This window comes from Thermobia domestica, chromosome 8 (genome assembly GCF_964235325.1).
Source record: "Thermobia domestica chromosome 8, izTheDome1.hap1.1, whole genome shotgun sequence".
Lineage (NCBI taxonomy): Eukaryota > Metazoa > Arthropoda > Insecta > Zygentoma > Lepismatidae > Thermobia > Thermobia domestica.
The window spans coordinates 262,601,269-262,619,601 of NC_137461.1; the positions used below are offsets into that span (position 1 = coordinate 262,601,269).

The 18,333-nt window shown below is 34.5% G+C and overlaps 1 protein-coding gene across 12 annotated transcripts in view; it reads right to left on the minus strand.

The window, feature by feature from the left end:
* LOC145693591 (uncharacterized) overlaps nt 1–18,333 on the minus strand; it is a 506,014-nt gene that overhangs the window by 267,417 nt on the left and 220,264 nt on the right. For 11 of the 12 annotated variants that reach the window (XM_081769709.1, XM_081769703.1, XM_081769706.1 and 8 more), the window contains 2 exons: nt 10,739–10,858; nt 10,024–10,140 (listed from right to left, as the gene is read on the minus strand). The exons of the other annotated variant lie outside the window; for it this stretch is intronic. In XM_081769709.1, the coding sequence (XP_081625835.1) occupies nt 10,024–10,140; nt 10,739–10,858 (237 nt within the window). The remainder of the gene's footprint in view (nt 1–10,023; nt 10,141–10,738; nt 10,859–18,333) is intronic. 12 annotated transcript variants of the gene reach the window in all.

Genomic DNA, 18,333 nt, shown 5'->3' on the forward strand with positions numbered 1-18,333 from the left:
AGTTTTAGTGAAGATTGAAAAACATTACTCATGTCATTTGACGAACAACCATTATTTAGTGAAATGAAAGGGAAAAACAATAATTTTATTCACCTTTTCACTCCCACCCACCCACTTGTGACGCCAAGTGCGTGGCAGCTTAGTGTAAGAGAGTTATTCTACGGCCTTCTCCTTGAGGACAACATGGCAGGAAGTTAAGAAAAGAATGTACTTGTAAGATACAAAACACGGCACATTTAATTAGTTAAACAAGAAGTATAATATAAATCAAAATGCTACAATTTTGGAAACTACTTCTTTTATTCATGGGAACTTAATATAGTGCGTGGAGTTAGCGTAAAAATATTTCACTTCCGGCTACCAGTCTGCAATTTTACACAGTTCTTATATGTATACCAAAGGACAAGAATCCGCCGGGAGACACTTGATCTGACGTCCGGAACTCATGTGATGACGTCATCAAAATGGCGGACAGCTCGATTCAAAAAATAAGCCATATCTTCGTTATTTATGGACCGATTTTCTTCAAACTTGGCTCATTTTAAAGGAAATTAAATTTGCAATAAAACATGTTACCAAAATATTTCCTCTAAAATTAACCGTTTCGGAGTTATTTAAGAATTTATTAAATTAATGAGTATTTATTGAAGAAAAATACAAAATAACTCCGAAACCCTTAGTTTTAGACGAAACACTTAGGTAACGTGTTATATTGTTAATTCCATTACCTTTAAAATGAGCTATTAACGAAGAAAATCGGTCCATAAATAACTGAGATATCACATATAAACGTGTTAATTACATTATTAAAATGGCGGTCACGACTTCTAACAGATAGCGACAAATTCAGCCGAAATACTTCACTTCCATATACCAGTCTCAAATTTTACACAGTATTTATATACATAATAACTAATTGGAAAATACCTGGAAGACACTTGATTTAACACGCTGAACTCCTATGTTGACGTCATCAAAATGGCCGCCGGGATTAAGAACACAGGTTTGCTTAAATACACTTAACTCCGTTACCAATCATTTTATTGAGTCTTCCAACTGTTCCATTTGAAAGAGCATGAAATAAGCTACAAAAATTTTATTCGATTTTAAATGGTTTATGGCGATGACAATGTGGAAGTGGATGAAAAGAAAAAAAAATGAAATGAAACTTTGAGTCTTACGTCCCACGTTTATGCCGGTTAGGCTAAAGGAGACGGTAATGATGAGAAATGAATGAAATGGTGGAATGAAGAGAGTGGGAGGAAACGGGAGAACCCCGAGAAAACCCACGAGCACGGTGTTTGTCCACCACAAAGTCCACAAGGCGCGAGCTTGGATCGAACCAAGCACCGGAGGTGAACGCTCTACCACTGAGCCACCGCGCCCCTTGGATGAAAAGAAGATCCGTACATTTTCTTCTAGTAGATGGCAAAAGTTTCTACTTGAAGAAAACGCAAAAACATTATTTTGTTTTTGCTAGTGGTGACCTCTGTTACTTACCGAATTATTAGAAAAGAAACACACAGAATATTCTATCACAGAATGTTTGCAACGTGGTGCGTCGGCTTAGAAAAGTTTCCATCCATGAAGTCATCAAAAGAAACAACCTTCCCTTGATGAGTGCTAAGAAAGGTACAGTTAAGTCCAAAGACAAACAGAAAATAGTAGACCTGAGAAAAGACAGTATTCTTTTTGCCAAGTTGTACGTTACTAGTCAATCAAGAGGAATTAACGTCAAAACGTTCTTTGCCCATGAAAATAGCTCATGTCCACCTTCCATATCCGACCGCGGTAAGCTCAGAAAACCATTAAAAAATCCGACGTGGTGTCCTGTATCATCGAGTCAAGTGGAGTTCGGTGTTACCACTATTCATGTGCCCGAAGTTTTTTCGCTCATAATCGATGCAGCAGCCTTGATCCATATGCTTGTCCCTAAATCCAGCCGGACATTTTAAGAGTACTGCAACCAGATTGTTAAACCATACATTCTAATGAGATTAAGATCTGTGGAAAAAGTTGACCTAGTTTTTGACCGCTACTTAGAAGGAAACCTAAAAACTGACGTAAGACAGTCGAGAGGGCTGGGGTCAGAATAAATGTAAAATCTAATGATGTCATCCTCAAATCTTTCAGTAAGTTGCTTGCTCACAGTAAGACCAAAGAAGAGCTCTGAATTTTTAGCTGAAAACCTGGTCAAAATGAATCTCCCCGCCGGAAAAAAGTAATATGCACCTACAGAGACACGGTAATTGGATCGCAAATGGAGGCGACATTTGAAGATATATCTTTCGAATTCCATGAAAAAGCCAATGGCCGTCTCCTACTTCATGTATGGCATGCTATGGAATACTCGGGTTGTTCTAAGGTCATGGTGAAAACTGTTGATAGTGACGTGGTAGTAATTGTTATGTATGCCTTTTCTAGACTCAATACACTGAAAGAATTTTGGATGGAACACGGTAGTGGAAAGCACCTCCAATACCTTCCGATCCACGAGCTGCACAACAAAGTTCCACGAGGAGTTCCAGATCTTTTGCCATTCTTCCATGCATTTACGGGGGCTGATACTGTGTCAAGTTTTAGAAGTATTGGTAAAACAACTGCATGGAAAACGTGGATGACTTTCCGAGACGTAGACGAAGCTTTTTCGGCATATTTTCAAGTTCTGGACAACATCTCTGTAGGTGACTACACGTTTTTACTCATTCAACGCTTTGTAGTTCTTATGTGTCATTCATCAAGTTCTGCAGAGATCGTCAATAAGACCAGGCGGATTCTCTTTACCCAGCAAAACAGACCCATTGAAAATATTCCACCAACCAGCAACGCTCTGTTGCAACACTTGAAGAGGGACATCCTACAACGTTCTTTGTGAACAAACTGTCTTCAACGGAACAGTCAACGCTTGGATCCTTGTGAGTGGGGATGGAAGAAGACCGCAGATGACTACGAGCCCCTCTGGTCGACAAGCCCAAACTTCACCATGGAAAAGCTAAAAGAGTTGATAGCATGCAAATGCAAATAGATTTGCACGCACTGTCGATGTGTAAAAATGCACGAACTTTGCACTTTACTTTGTAGTTGTGAGGGACAATGCAGAAATTAAGTTTAATCTTACAAACTTGTCACTTTGTTTAAAGTTTGCATTGTTTTCAATAGTTGTGCCTTCCGCGTTAATAAACCATGTGGACTATATATGTTTTCATTGTGAGAAATTGTTGTAAATATCTGTTACCCTTCCTAAAAAAGAAAAGTTTTTTTTTCTTTTTCGCCAATCAGTAAAAAGAGAGTATTGGATCCACTAAAAGATGTAAATAACTATTTTTATTTTCATGTTCACTCTTTTGTGGTATAATTTATAATTAAAGATGAATCACTCATAAAAAAATTATACAGGCATGAAACATTGCAATTGATGTAATGTATATTTACTTGAGTTAACGCCTCTTGTAATAACAGAAATGTCATTGCAAAATATATTAAGCCAACAGCAACCATTTCAAAACATTGATTTTTTACCCCCTTCCACGTTGTCATCGCCATAAACCATTTAAAATCGAATAAAATTTTTGTAGCTTATTTCATGCTCTTTCAAATGGAACAGTTGGAAGACTCAATAAAATGATTGGTAACGGAGTTAAGTGTATTTAAGCAAACCTGTGTTTTTAATCCCGGCGGCCATTTTGATGACGTCAACATAGGAGTTCAGCCAAGTGTCTTCCCGGTATTTTCCAATTATTTATTGAGCTGAGCGAAGCGAAGCTCTTATACTCGGGTTAGCCGCGAACTCCTCCTAGACCGTTTGGCCGATCTCAACCAAACTTAGCACGGTGATAGAGTATGTCGTGCTGAGTGACAACATAGGTCGAAATCAAAAATCCGATGTACCATCGAGGAATAATCACCGAAAAACGCTTCCTCCTAGACCGTTTGGCCGATCTTAACCAAACTTAGCACGCTGATAGAGTATGTCATGCTGAGTGACAACATAGGTCGAAATCAAAAATCCGATGTACCATCGAGGATTAATCACAGAAAAACGCTTGCATAGACTTAACATGGGGAAAAAGTTTTCACGCGATTTTTTTTGTCAACAATTAAAAATGGCATTTATTATTGCATAATGGCCAGGAATGATTACGTAGTTTAAGCTCGCTCAGCTCATTTCATTGCAATCGGGTACATCCATTGCATTCCTAGTGTATATAAATACTGTGTAAAATTTGAGACTGGTATATGGAAGTGAAGTATTTCGGCTGAATTTGTCGCTATCTGTTTGAAGTCGTGACCGCCATTTTAATAATGTAATTAACACGTTTATATGTGATATCTCAGTTATTTATGGACCGATTTTCTTCGTTAATAGCTCATTTTAAAGGTAATGGAATTAACAATATAACACGTTACCTAAGTGTTTCGTCTAAAACTAAGGGTTTCGGAGTTATTTTGTATTTTTCTTCAATAAATACTCATTAATTTAATAAATTCTTAAATAACTCCGAAACGGTTAATTTTAGAGGAAATATTTTGGTAACATGTTTTATTGCAAATTTAATTTCCTTTAAAATGAGCCAAGTTTGAAGAAAATCGGTCCATAAATAACGAAGATATGGCTTATTTTTTGAATCGAGCTGTCCGCCATTTTGATGACGTCATCACATGAGTTCCGGACGTCAGATCAAGTGTCTCCCGGCGGATTCTTGTCCTTTGGTATACATATAAGAACTGTGTAAAATTGCAGACTGGTAGCCGGAAGTGAAACATTTTGGTGGTTTCTGACACTAACTCCATGCACTAATATTCCCGTATTTTTGTAAAGTTTTGTCGATGTACAAGTACTCGCTTTCGCGTCGGTTGCATAGTGCGCGTCACACATGTTATGGGCACAAAGGCAATGGGCATAAAGTTTTTCTTTCTTTGGTAATACTAGCGAAGTATTCTTATCTAAGTAATAATAGCAAAGTTTTACAAAATTATTGTTTTTTTTTTGTGCTATTCTTTTGTGTGAAAATATGCATATAATAGTATAAAAATCATGAAGCAGAAATATAAGTTGAGTGTTTGTATTTTTAATTTTTCACTAGTGTTACTCCACAACGGTATAATGTAATATAATGAATTCGCGTTACTGCCATTAATTATTGTTTTGCGATGATGTTTTCGTGTTTTTAGGTAAGAGTTACTAACACAAAATACAGTGATACAATCTTGGTGACGACAATACGGATTCTGTCCACTGTCCTTCTATGAACGCTACAAGTGCTTCGTTCAATTCTGGTAAGAGGCATTAACCGCGCAACCTTTTGATGCTTTACTTGCCCGAGTATTTTTGAGACCCTTCAAGGAATACTCACTCGCGTTATATAACCGCTTTCCAAATAGGCATATGAAATTTGAACCATTAGGCGTCATCAATTGACTGTCTTACCGAAATCGAACAGGAATTTACAGGATTGAATCCAACACCATTATAAAATTGACACCCTCCCGAACAGGGACGTCTGGAATCGAATCCTCAACCCTTATAAATAAAAAAAATTAAAGAAAACAACGAATCTAAAATTCTCTAAACATTTCAATTTCCATTTCATGAAACAGGAGAAGTCAGAATATAAGATTGATTCGGATGGTCAACATCTTATAGTGTGTCCCATTTACAAGGCAACATAGAGTGGGGTATTGTATAAATTTTAAACCTTAAGTGGTACATTCTAATACCAAGTTTAACCCTTGTTTCTGCTAACATTTTTAAAGCTAGAAACAACGAATGGAGTTCACTAGTGTACATGTAGTGTAGCCAGATATAACTTGATGGGTATTTTTTTAATATATAAAATATCGTAATTGGCAGTAACCCACATGCATGGACATATGAACCGTAATTTCCATCTTGAATATGAGGAGTACCGCGGCATCTATTGTGCTGGAGAAAGAATTGTTCATTTTTACGGACAGCCAATCAGTAAATACATCTTTAATGGCGAACTAATGAAATCATTATATTTTTAAATTTACGCTGAGCATTGATGACAACATTGTTGCTGTTTGAGTGGGGTAACATGTGTATTTTGTTACTCTCTACTACATGCAATTACTGAAAACAAGAAAAAATATGGAAAAATTCAGTCAAAATAGTGTTATTTACATACATTTAGCATCCATACTATGATATAAGAAAGATCTTTGTATGCAAACAAAGGAAGGAGCAATTCGTATTCGGTCAAGAGTGTGTTGTTATTATTTCATTTCATTTTATTTTATTTATTCTCCATTCTGTACAAACTTGGAAATAATTTTCCGATAGTACATGGGATTCGTCATGGTTAATTGATGCAGTACTTATATTAGACACATTTGTTAAACATAATTCATATAGTTATACATTACAGTAATTTGAAATATCATTATACCAATACTACAGCATACCTTATACATAAATTAACCTATCTTGTTACTTTATTACTACTATTTACATTGTGACTATTTAACTGATTATATTCATCTATTGTATAGAAGCAATGTGACAATAGGTATTCTTTTAATTTTCTTTTGAATGTAACATTAGACTTGGTTACCTTTAATTTGTTTGGTAACTTATTGTATAGCATGATACCAGCATACTTTACTCCCTTTTCGTACATTGCTGTTCTATGGTTTGGTGGATGAAAATTAGTCTTTTTTCTTGTGTTATAACCATGCACGTCACCGTTTATTGTGTACTCATTTACATTGGATCTTACAAATTCTATTAAGCAATATATATACAAACATGGTAAAGGTAGTATAGGTAGTTCTTTAAAATATTTCCTACAGGACTCTCGGGGTCCTACACCAGCTAGGATTCGTACAACTCTTTTTTGAAGAACAAAAATATCTCTACTTTTTACAGTATTTCCCCAAAATATTAATCCATATCTTAATATAGATTCAAATGAGCAGTAATATAATATTTTTGCTGTATTTCGGTTTATAGTATTTTTGATGGTTTATACGGCAAAACACATTTTTCTTAACCTATCCGCAATTTTTTCTGTATGATAATCCCATTTTAAATTTGCTGATATATGTACACCTAAAAATTTTACAGAACTAACTTGTTTTATTTCGTTTTCTCCTATTTTTATACTTCCTTGATCTAGATTGTTGTTTGTTAATTTAAAGCTTATTGACATGTTTTTTTTCTGAATTTACTATTAACTTATTATGATCAAACCAGTTCGTTAGCTGTTTTACGGTGTTTTCTATGTTAGTATTTAATCGTTGATGGTTTTCGCCTGTTATTGCTACACTTGTGTCATCCGCGAATAATGTGGCTTTTGCAAAGTTTAAATTATCCGGGAGATCGTTTATATATATCAAAAACAGTAATGGCCCAAGAATTGATCCTTGTGGTATGCCGCATTTTATTTTATTCATTGTAGATGTGAAAGTAGTTAATTTTGAATTTCTCCCATCTACTCTAGTTATTTCCACCACCTGCATTCTATCTGTCAAATATGAACGAAATCAGTTTCTTATTACTCCTCTTATTCCACATTTCTCTTTTTTATATAAAAGTTCTCTATGAGGCACTAAGTCAAACGCTTTTGTAAGGTCTAAAAACAATCCTATGCACATATTTCTTTTATCCAGTAGTTCGCTTACGTAATTCAGATATTGGTAAATAGCGGTTTCCGTTTATTTTCCTTGAATAAATCCATGTTGATCTTTTGAAATTGTTCCAGTACTTTGTAAATACAGTGTAACCTGTTTGTCTAATTCTAATATTTTCGCAAATGTTGTAATAAGAGAAATCGGTCTATAGTTACTGATATCCATTTTATCCCCCTTTTTATAAGTTGGTTTAACTTTGGTAACTTTTAATTTATCAGGAAATACTCCTGTTTGGAAAGAAAGGTTTATTAAATAGCATAAAACTTCAGCTAGAGAACTGTTTACAACTTTTTTGATAAGCGCAGACGGTATTTCATCAATGCCTGCTGACCATTTATTTTTCATTTGATTGATAATTTTAATTACGTCGGTCACATTTACAGGATATATATACATTGAATTTAGATTATTTCTTATGTTAACTTTCCCAAATTGGTTGCTATTTTTGTGTTTGTCATATATTCTACTTAAATTTGTGTAATTGAATGTGTCTGAAATCATTTGTGGGTTATGAATTATTTCATCATTGTGTTTTATTTCAGTAATATTTTCTCTTGTTTGATTTATTTTTAGTTCATTATTTACTAATGACCACAACGCTTTGGTCTTATCATATCTCTGTAAGTTTAATTGTTAGTGTTGTGTGTGCGTTTCATTTTTATTTTTTTATATTTTTTTTTTATTTATTTTGGTGTTATGAGGTATTCCAGAGAAGGTCTTTATTATTGAACATTGTTTTCGTGTAAATTCATATGCCAGTGTAAGAGCAAAATTTTAGGAGACATTTCCAAACGTAAGTGTTCCTGATAAATCAACAATATATCAACTAGCTTCAAAATTTCGTGACTACGGAATCTGTGCTGAAAAACGACACAAGTAGCGCATATCACATACATCCAGAAATTCAGTTTGCAAGCTTGAGGCACAAACAAATCTATCAAAAACTACTTCTCACAGAGCTCTAAAAATTTTGGAATTAGACGCATATAAGGTACAGACTGTGCAAGAATCGAAGGCAACAGAGAAGGATTCAAGAATCAAACATTACCTTTGGTTTAAATCTTTTGTTGGAGACGAAGGATGTATTTAACTTTTTTTTTAATTTTATTTATTTAATTCTTTTAGGGATGAAGCTTGGTTTCATTTAAATGAATACGTGAACAGTCAGAGTTTATGATCCTAGTTTACTGACAATCTCCATGTTTTGCACGAACAACAGTTACATCCCCAGAATATAGGTATCTAGTACGTAATGCCAGGGTGCCGAATAATCAGACCTTTCTTTTTCCACACTACAGTTAATGGCACAGCACACCGTGACCTTATCAGGCAAGTCATTTCTTTTTTGGAATATGACAAACGTGATTGTTGGTTTGAACAAGACAGAGCAAAGTGTCATACGTCCAATGAGATATTAGACATGTTGAAAGATTTTCTGTGACAATGTAAAAAAACTTATGGCCTTGTTGCTCTCCTGTCTTGACATCTTCAGACTTTTTTTTTCTAAAGGATTACTTAAAACAAGAAGTTTACAAAAACAATTCGCGATTATGTAAGTTCTACAAACCAATATTCGTATAGCTATTGAGAACATTAATCTTTTAATTCAACATGATGAAACGAGTAAACCTGTGTTTGCATCAAAACGACTGGTATTTCCAACATTTGCTTTACAACTGAAATTTCCTTTCTTTTCACGCTGCATGGTTGCCAGGTGTGTATAAGTAATACTATTTTCACTAAACTTTTCAATGTTTTTTCTTATTTTCAGTGATTGTTGTGATAGACAGTAAGAAAATGTACATGTTGATGCATTCAAATATCAACAGTGTTGCCAATGCACATCGTAAATTGAAGAGAACAACAATTTCGCTAGTTTGTAGTTAAAGAGATACTTACTAATTGACTAATTGACTATTCATAAAAATGAATAATTCTTTCTCCAGCACTATACAGTAAATGCTTAACTACTCTATCTACCCAAGGTGGAAATTACCGATCACATATCCATATGGGTGTATTACGTATCATTTTCTATACTTCGCATATAAAAAATCAAGTTATATAGAGCAACAATGTATGAGTACTAATGAATTCCATTCGTTGCTCCTAGATTTAAACATACCAGCATAAACAAGGTGTAAATTTGGAACGAGGATTATACGTATACCACATCCCGTTCAAAATGTATACAATCCCCACTGTGTGTTTTATTCTAAATAGGACACTCTAAACCGAATATTAGGTCATAGCTATAATTCCATCAGAGTAACAAGAACATAGAAATTTTAGAAATTACTCAGTAATGTGCAAAAATAATATTCCATCTAGCTATTACATAACAATTCGAAATATGAATATTTTACATACGTGATTTAACATTTCATTCGTACTGCCATTTAATCCTAGGAGAACAAATCCTTTGTGTCGAATAGACGTTAAGATCGTTTCTACCACTTGAGACAATCTCTTAGAGTATGTGTTATCCTGAAATGAAGCGAACCATAAGCGATTACCAAACCTAATTATATTTTAATTTTCTTTCTATGAAACTTCTTTTTTAATTTCATTACCCTGTGGAAACATATTAACTGTTCCTAGAAATTTAATTAGATAATAGACAATACTAGAAATTTAGATAATACTTCTGAATAATTATTTCTAATACCTGAGTTATGCATTATAAGAGAAGGGGCGGCGGTAGCTCAGTGGTAAAACATTCATCTCTGGTGCATGGGGTTCTTGGTACGATCCGAGCTCGCGCCAAGTGAACCTTGTGGTGGATAATCACCGTGTGTGTGTGTGTGTGGGGGGGTTATGCGGCTGAAGAAAGTGAGGGTGAAATATGCAGTGTTCACGAAGGGGACGTCCGGTAAAAAAAGTTGGTAACACTGATCAAAAATTTAAAACTACACACTAACATCTGTTCAAAATAATCATGAAGCTCTTTCTTTACTAAATACTAATGCAAGTAGAGACTACTTTATTATAAAAGTGAATGTAAAAACTATTTTTGAAATCCTATGTACAGCGCTTATAGCTAAATTTTGATTTAATAATATACATGTAAAAGTAATTTGCTAACCTCTGTTGGTGCAGGATTTTCAGTTGCAACAGCTGTGTCATCTACTGTCTCTGATGATTCCTGAGATTTTAGGTTTATATTATATAACAAGATGTCTTTTGCGCCCCGTAATAGAGAAGCCTAAATTAAAAGAAATGCCATACATTAAGCAAATTTAACAAAGAAAACATCTACGATACGAGATAAGGATACATTTTGTACGATATTGCATCTTCGTACAAAATAAGGATGTAATATATCTATCTATCTATCTATCTATCTATCTATCTATCTATCTATCTATCTATCTATCTATATATATATATATATATATATATATATATATATATATATATATATATATATATATATATATATATATATATATATATATATATATATATATATATATATATACCGTATATATATACTAGGGATGGGCAAAACCGATTTTTATAAATCCGGAAACCAGTTTCTAGAAAAAACGAAATCCGAAAAACCGACATTTCGGTCTTCTCAAAAACCGGTTCGATTTTTCGCCGAAACCGTTTTCGGTTTTCACCGAAACTGATTTCGGTTTCTCACCAGAGTAGAGTTGCAGAGGCAAAACTATAACTGGTTTTAGCAAAAACTAAAAACCCAAAACTGTTTTGGAAAACACATAAAACTATTTCTGTGGAAATGGAATCGGTTTCCGGAGAACAACGAAACACTATTCTGGTCACAAATAAAACCAGTTTTGGGAAACCGGTTTCGGTAAAAAAAAAAACGAACCGTTTTTATTGGAGAAAACCGGAATCAGTTTTCAAGAAAATCGAAACCAGATTCTGTGAAAAACCGATGCCCGGTTTCGGTGAAAACCACTGAAAACCGGTTTCGACGAAAAACTGTCTTTTTTAACTTTCAAAAAACGGTTTCGGTTTTGCTGAAAACCGGAAACTGAAAAAGCAGTTTTTGTGCCCACCACTAATATATAGCCTATCGGGTGTTCTGAATATGGCGCCTACGGACTACAGAGCATTATTCTGTATATCAAAATAGAAATAAAAATAATAAATATATATATTTTCGGGTCCTCGTCTGCAGACGCGAATTGCTATATATGGCAACGTCACAGATAAAGAACCATAGAATAGATCTACCAATCCATTAAATAGTTACATCGATTCTTTCCGGATGGAAGTTAAAGTCGATAGACCTCGATACTAACACCATCTATTAGTGTAACAATCGATGTAACTGCTTCATGGATTCCTAGACCAATGCCAATAGTTGCAAGTTAATTTACGACGTTGCCATATGGAAATTTTTGATTCTCCATAGAGTTGAAGGAGGCTCCGAATGTATACAATTATATAGCATTTTCGCTTTATTTTGACCTGTAGAATAGCAATGTTGTCTGTGGGCGCCATCCTATATAAAACATCCTATATATGTGGTCCAAAATTTCGAAAAGTTGAAATTTTACCGTGGCACTCACTAAATTTGTTCTCCCTTACAAATAAATAATACATGCAAAATTTCAAATCAATAGCTCAATATTTAGAGGTTACGCAACCGACTTAAAATTTAACAAAATTAGTGCTTTATTATCATTGTATAGACACTGCGATATACACTCTACTTTTGTGCATTTGTTCTCCTATATGCAGTACATGTTATTATCATATTTAGGCCTATTACAAATCAACTATGCCACTAGGAAATGTTGCAACAATGATCAGTAAAGGCTGTATTGGTATTTCATTCCCTTCGTTTCATCCATTGTATTTTGAACTTTTTCATACTATTAGAAACAATGCAAACTTTACAAATTTTAAACAATATTCACTGCAATGACGAATTTGTTCCTACGTATTACAAGTTCATTAAAAAAAAAAAAAAAAAAAAAAAACTTGGTTTGGTCTAAATTGATAAGTTGCAGTCGCACATCATATGTTCTCCGGTGGCTGACTTCTCATTTCATTTGTTTAACGATTATGGTTCAGGACATTGTTGCCACACTTGGTACAATTGTACCAAATTCATTCCTTTTTGTCATTCGTCGGCCCGTTGGTACTACGCTGACATTTTCAGCCCCTTTTGTAAAAAATTTGGTCCAATTCTACCCAATTCAGCACCATTTAACAAATACTTGTCACATATTCAAAAGTGTCAGTAAGACTTTCTTTACATCTCTTTCTTTTGATGTCTTTCAGGGAAGCTTCTAGGACCCTGGACCGGTTTTACATCTTTTTACAAATGTCAGTTTACTTACCTTATATTCTTCTTACAGTTTATTATCCTCCTTTGATAATGAAACAAGCGAGAATAAAGTGCAATAATTTATATTTTAATATTTTATTATAACGTACTGTTTACACACGAACTCGGAGATTATTGATTTATTCCTCGTTTTATAACACGTTATTTTTGTTCATATATGTTTATAACACCATTTTGGTTTATTGGTCACTTTGAAATAGAGGCGCGTTTGGTTTCGTTACAATACATATCGAAGATAACTGTTTTCCCTTTTAATTTGCGGCCTCTGTTATACTTCCTATGCGCAACACGTTTCATCTTCCAAGGTTGTTCGGGTTCCTCCTATTTGGATGTTTTTAAAAAGAGTCCTTTCTTGATTTGCACTCTTGGAAGAAGGGGTGGGAGTGTTCTAAAACTTCACCTCTTTTAGTTTCTTGTTATCATAGAGCCATGTATTACACTGGTATAAAATAATGAATTCAGCCCTTTTTGTTTCAATTTGGTACTATTTTTCAGCCCACTCCAGAGATAGGACTGTGGCAACACTGGTCCAGGAACACCGCAGTCGGTGAAATATTTGGGGGCAGTAAGCTGATAATACCGAATTGTAGCGGCTGACTGTTTCCATTTGTTTATCAGAACAAAAGCTAGAAGTTTAGTGGTGCAGTGCTGCTTGGACTGAGGTGTGATAGTGAGTTTGTGATAAAGTTGTGAGAAAGAAGATACTTCGTTACTTCATGGTAGAAGCCACTAGAAATAATAGGCCTATTAGACTTTATTTACTAGGAACAGATAGGGAAACTCTGACCGAAAGTTAACTGCCTTCAAATGCCGATGTTTTGTATTTTTTCACCATTATGTAACCTTAAAAAATAATCCATGATAGTGCTAAACATGTTATACGAGAAATTGTACAATTTTGGAAAAGGGCTCTTATTCCAATTCGTGAGGAAAATCATGCAATTGTGAAACTCGAAAAATTGAGGAACTAATGGGCAAATTTAGAGAAAAGAAAGAACCGAAAATCTCCCAACAGAAATAGAATGAAGCTAGATTTGTTGCAAGTTTGAATAAGCACATGCAGACAATGGTTTATCCAGAATTTTGAATTTAGGGGGGTGTTCAAAAAATCTGGGTGGTGCAATCTTGCATTACTTTTATTTATTTATTTATTTATTTATTTTTTACAAATTTTAAAATTTGTTGATGCAAGGACCGATTGCATTGGATTTCCTTCCTCAGCCAGAGCCAATTAGCGTTGACTTTCTTTCTCAGGCTTGGTGTAACGTCGAGATGAAGTCGTTGGCAATCGATTGATCAAACAATGTTGTGACTATCACAGCCGTGTAAAGGTTGATTTCCATTTAACCTTGCGTTACGTGATTTGCTTGAAAATTTATCTTGAAGAAAGTAAGTTGTATTATTCTGTTGGCACTTAAAAACAAGAATTCAAGATCTTTTAAAAGCCAAAATAGCAAGATTTTTAATAGTATCTTCCCGTTCTGCCTAAAGGCCCTCCAGCACTTTGTAGAAAATATTTTAAATGATCTTATCTTCAGGCAGAACGGGAATTCCCGTTCAGCCTAATCTTTCGAGACGAGGAATTCTGCCCAGGGAGGATTTCATCAAGATAATTTTTCTTTAGTAATTGTGACATATTCTGTAAGAAAAATAACTATTTCTTTAAGTTTTATCATAAATTTTAGATGTTATTCTACTTGTTCTTCTCGGAAAAATGACTAGATACAGTTCTGTTATTAACAGTGTTATTCACATCTATTTCAGTAAAAATAAGGGTCATTAAAAAAAAAAAAAAAAAAAAGCTACCTGCAGAGAAATTGAAAATTGATTGATTCAGTTGCAGGAAAGCCGTTTGACATTGTAGCTGAAACGAAGATAAAACATACTTCGGTCTAGTATCAAGTCATTTCACAACAAAATTTTACTCAGTTTTCCAATAGTTCACCTCCAACATGCTAAGGCTCGCAGTCAGGGGCGGCTTTAGGATTTTAATTTTGGATAGGCCTGCTCCCTCGCCTATGAATACATATTCCCATTTGATTGATTAATGACAGTAGGAAATTACTTTTACAGTAGTGGTTGATGGAACCCCAAGGAAAATTAAGACAAAACGGACTAAATTCAAGCGACAGAATCATAGGCGCAGATTAATAAAAAAAAAAAAAAAAAGATTTTTTTTTCTTCAACTGTTATGCATCTAAAATATTATCTGCAATTCTTCACTTTACGGAAATAGCATTTAAAAAAAAATCTGAAAACCCAATAAAAGACGAAAGATTCTTATAGTAAGCATATATTTCACATTTTGATCTTTGCTAAAAACAAAACAAAACAAAAAAATCTTGATCAGTACATAAATACATTACTCGATACAGTACATATTTATACATTACTCGAAATAAAAGACTGCTGTATGCTGCCACACAAGAACGACTTTATTAAAATCAAATCGCATCACAGTTACTTTTCGTACTTAAAATGAATCTTCTTACTGTAATATGCTAAACGTATTCCAAATGTATTAAAAGTATAATAAATAGGAATACTCAGAACTTTTCATATGGGTATGTGTGAAAGTAATTAAAGCTAATCTACCCTTTCATTACAATATTTTTACGTTTTATTGATTTTTCAGCATTTTTAAAGAAAGAAATAGTTATTTCAGTTGAAAAAAATACAGATAACATTTTAGAATATATGACAATTGAAGGGAAAAAATGATCATATAGAGTGTGCACTTGTACATCCAATATATACTCCTGTGATTTTATCCTCGTCAGAATTTTCCTTCCATATTGACCACTTGGATTTAGTTCCCGTCCTCGTTACTACAGTCATTTTATACATGAGTTCCAATCTGTATACAAACACGCTAGGGGTCAAGCTTTTCGGTGCTATATTTCCCTACAAATTTCCTCCTCGCATAGAATTCCCTGTCTTCAAAGATTAGGCAGAATAGGAATTCCCGTTCTGCCTAAAGATAAGATCATTTCTACAAAGTCCTGGAGGGCTTTAGGCATAACGAGAATGAATCTTTTTATTATTGCACCTCCCTATTTGGGAAGTGTAAGGAATTTATTTCCGGGGGGTGTCCGAAAATTTTAGGGGGTGCTGGAAGTGTTAGGGGAGTGTAGATAAATAAGTGCATGCAGATGCTCTTAGACTAATCAAAAATAAGGAAAACAAGGATTTTCTCATTGCTCAGAGGAAAGAGGGACGACGTGGTGTCAGTTGACAGAACTCTTGGCCGAACGGAAACCAGGACGGCTAACAAGAACGGAAACAAGAATTTGTGGAGGCAAGTACTAGTGCTAACACTACCACTAATGCCTGTTACCCTGTTTTTTTCGAGCGATAGTGACAGTGGCAGTAATTTGAAATCAACTAAAACCTCCTCTGATGAAGAATACAAACCCATGAAGCAGTATGCCATGCAGAAGTTCCCAGACACAAAACGAAAGCGGAAAACCCGGAAGAAAGTTGTTACTCCTGAACTTGTTTCTATGTAAGATAGATCGAAATTAACTGAGAAAGAAGCAACTTTCGTTATAACAGCAACGGCCAAAGGTTTGGGCCACAATCTGAATGGAGTTAATCCTCAGTCGTTCATCCATCAAACGAGCTCGCGAACGCAATTGTCTTGAGTGTGCTATCATCATAAAGAACAAGCTCCAAGCAATAAGTGCCATCGTTGTCCATTGGGACAGCAAAATTCTACCAGACATAACAGGAAAAGAAACATCGATCATCTACATCTACCTGTAATAGTATCTGACATGGGAAAAACTCAATTGCTCGGAGTCCCAAAACTGAAATCTGGAACTGGACAAGCTCAAGCCGATGCCATGCTAGGTGCATTGAAGTCATGGGATATTATTAACCAGGTAAATGCAATGTGTTTCGATACAATTACCAACAATACTGGTCGCTACAGCGGCGCCTGTGTAATAATAGAGCGTGACATTAAGAAAAAGCCTTTTATATTTAGGTTGTCGTCACCATATACTGAAGATAGATTTGGCTGCAGCTTTTAAGGAATGTATGCGTGGAGGTGTATCTTCCAGTCCAGACGTAGCAATATTCAAGCGTTTTAAAGAAGCTTAGAACTCCTTTGATCACACACGCTATGATTCAGCAGAAAGAAATATAGATATGGCCAATATCAACAATGACCAAAGGACGAATATCGTGAATTATTGGAATTGACTATTATCTTTCTTGGACTCTTACACCCACTTCACCGTTTACTAGAGCTTTAAGAGATAATCTCGGAAATGCCATATTATCTGTGTATCTCATGAAAACTCTGCAAGGTAAATAGTATTATTGAAGGTTAAAATTGTTATCCGGTAGTAGTCTATCGGAAAACAAAGCGAGATTCTGTAGATTTCACAAGCTATATAGGTCGTATATTTGCAGAACTCATTGACGCTTGAGCTGATTCATATAAGTAAAAGAAAAATAAACATATAAAAACTGTTCCAACTAATAGTGCTTGATTTGTTCAGAGGACAAAAGTCGCTAAATTTATAAATAAGTCGCCAAATTGTAATTTAAAAATCACCAAAAAAAGTCGCTTATTGGAAATAGTATTTTTTATCGCTATTCTGAAAGCCGAATCCCCTAGATTTAGCGACTTTTCCCCCAAATTGACAACACTGATCAGTTGATTGCGTTGCGAGTAAAACCGGGATTTTCTCTTTGGAGTAGATGCACAAAGAGACTTTTGAAAAAGGAAGTTAGTCTGGCTTAAACACGAAGACAAAAAACAACGTACCGACAATGTAGTGTCTGTAATTTAGTATATTTTAATCGCTGGTGCAATATAGAGTCAGTGCAACAAACAGCAAGTATAATATGTAGTTTATGTGAATATATATGTACAGTAAAAATATTATAGAAAAAAAGTAATATTTTAAAATAAGTAAAGATGCAAAACGGTATGTTAACAAAGTCATCTTGTTCCAACGGAACCCAGAAGCACCTTCAAAAGTTAACTGCAAGTCCGTTTTAAGAAGAAGAAATTGAACCCAACATCAAGTGGAAAGTCAAGGAAAATTCAATCTTTTGATGTTAAGTACTCATCGAGGGAACCACCAAGGGGACATCTAAAAACAATGTGAGTGGCTAGTGAGAGTGAAACAACAGTGACAGATAAAATAGTAAATTTCAACCGATTACACGCAACTACTGCGATTATAATGCGAATTATTCGGCCAAGAGTAAAAGTGGTATATGATGTTAAAATTAAATTAAAGTACCATTACATATTTTAATTTGTAATTTAAAGTGAGGTGGTTGTATAGTGATTTCAAGTGTTGACAATTAAAATTACAAAATCCAAATATTAC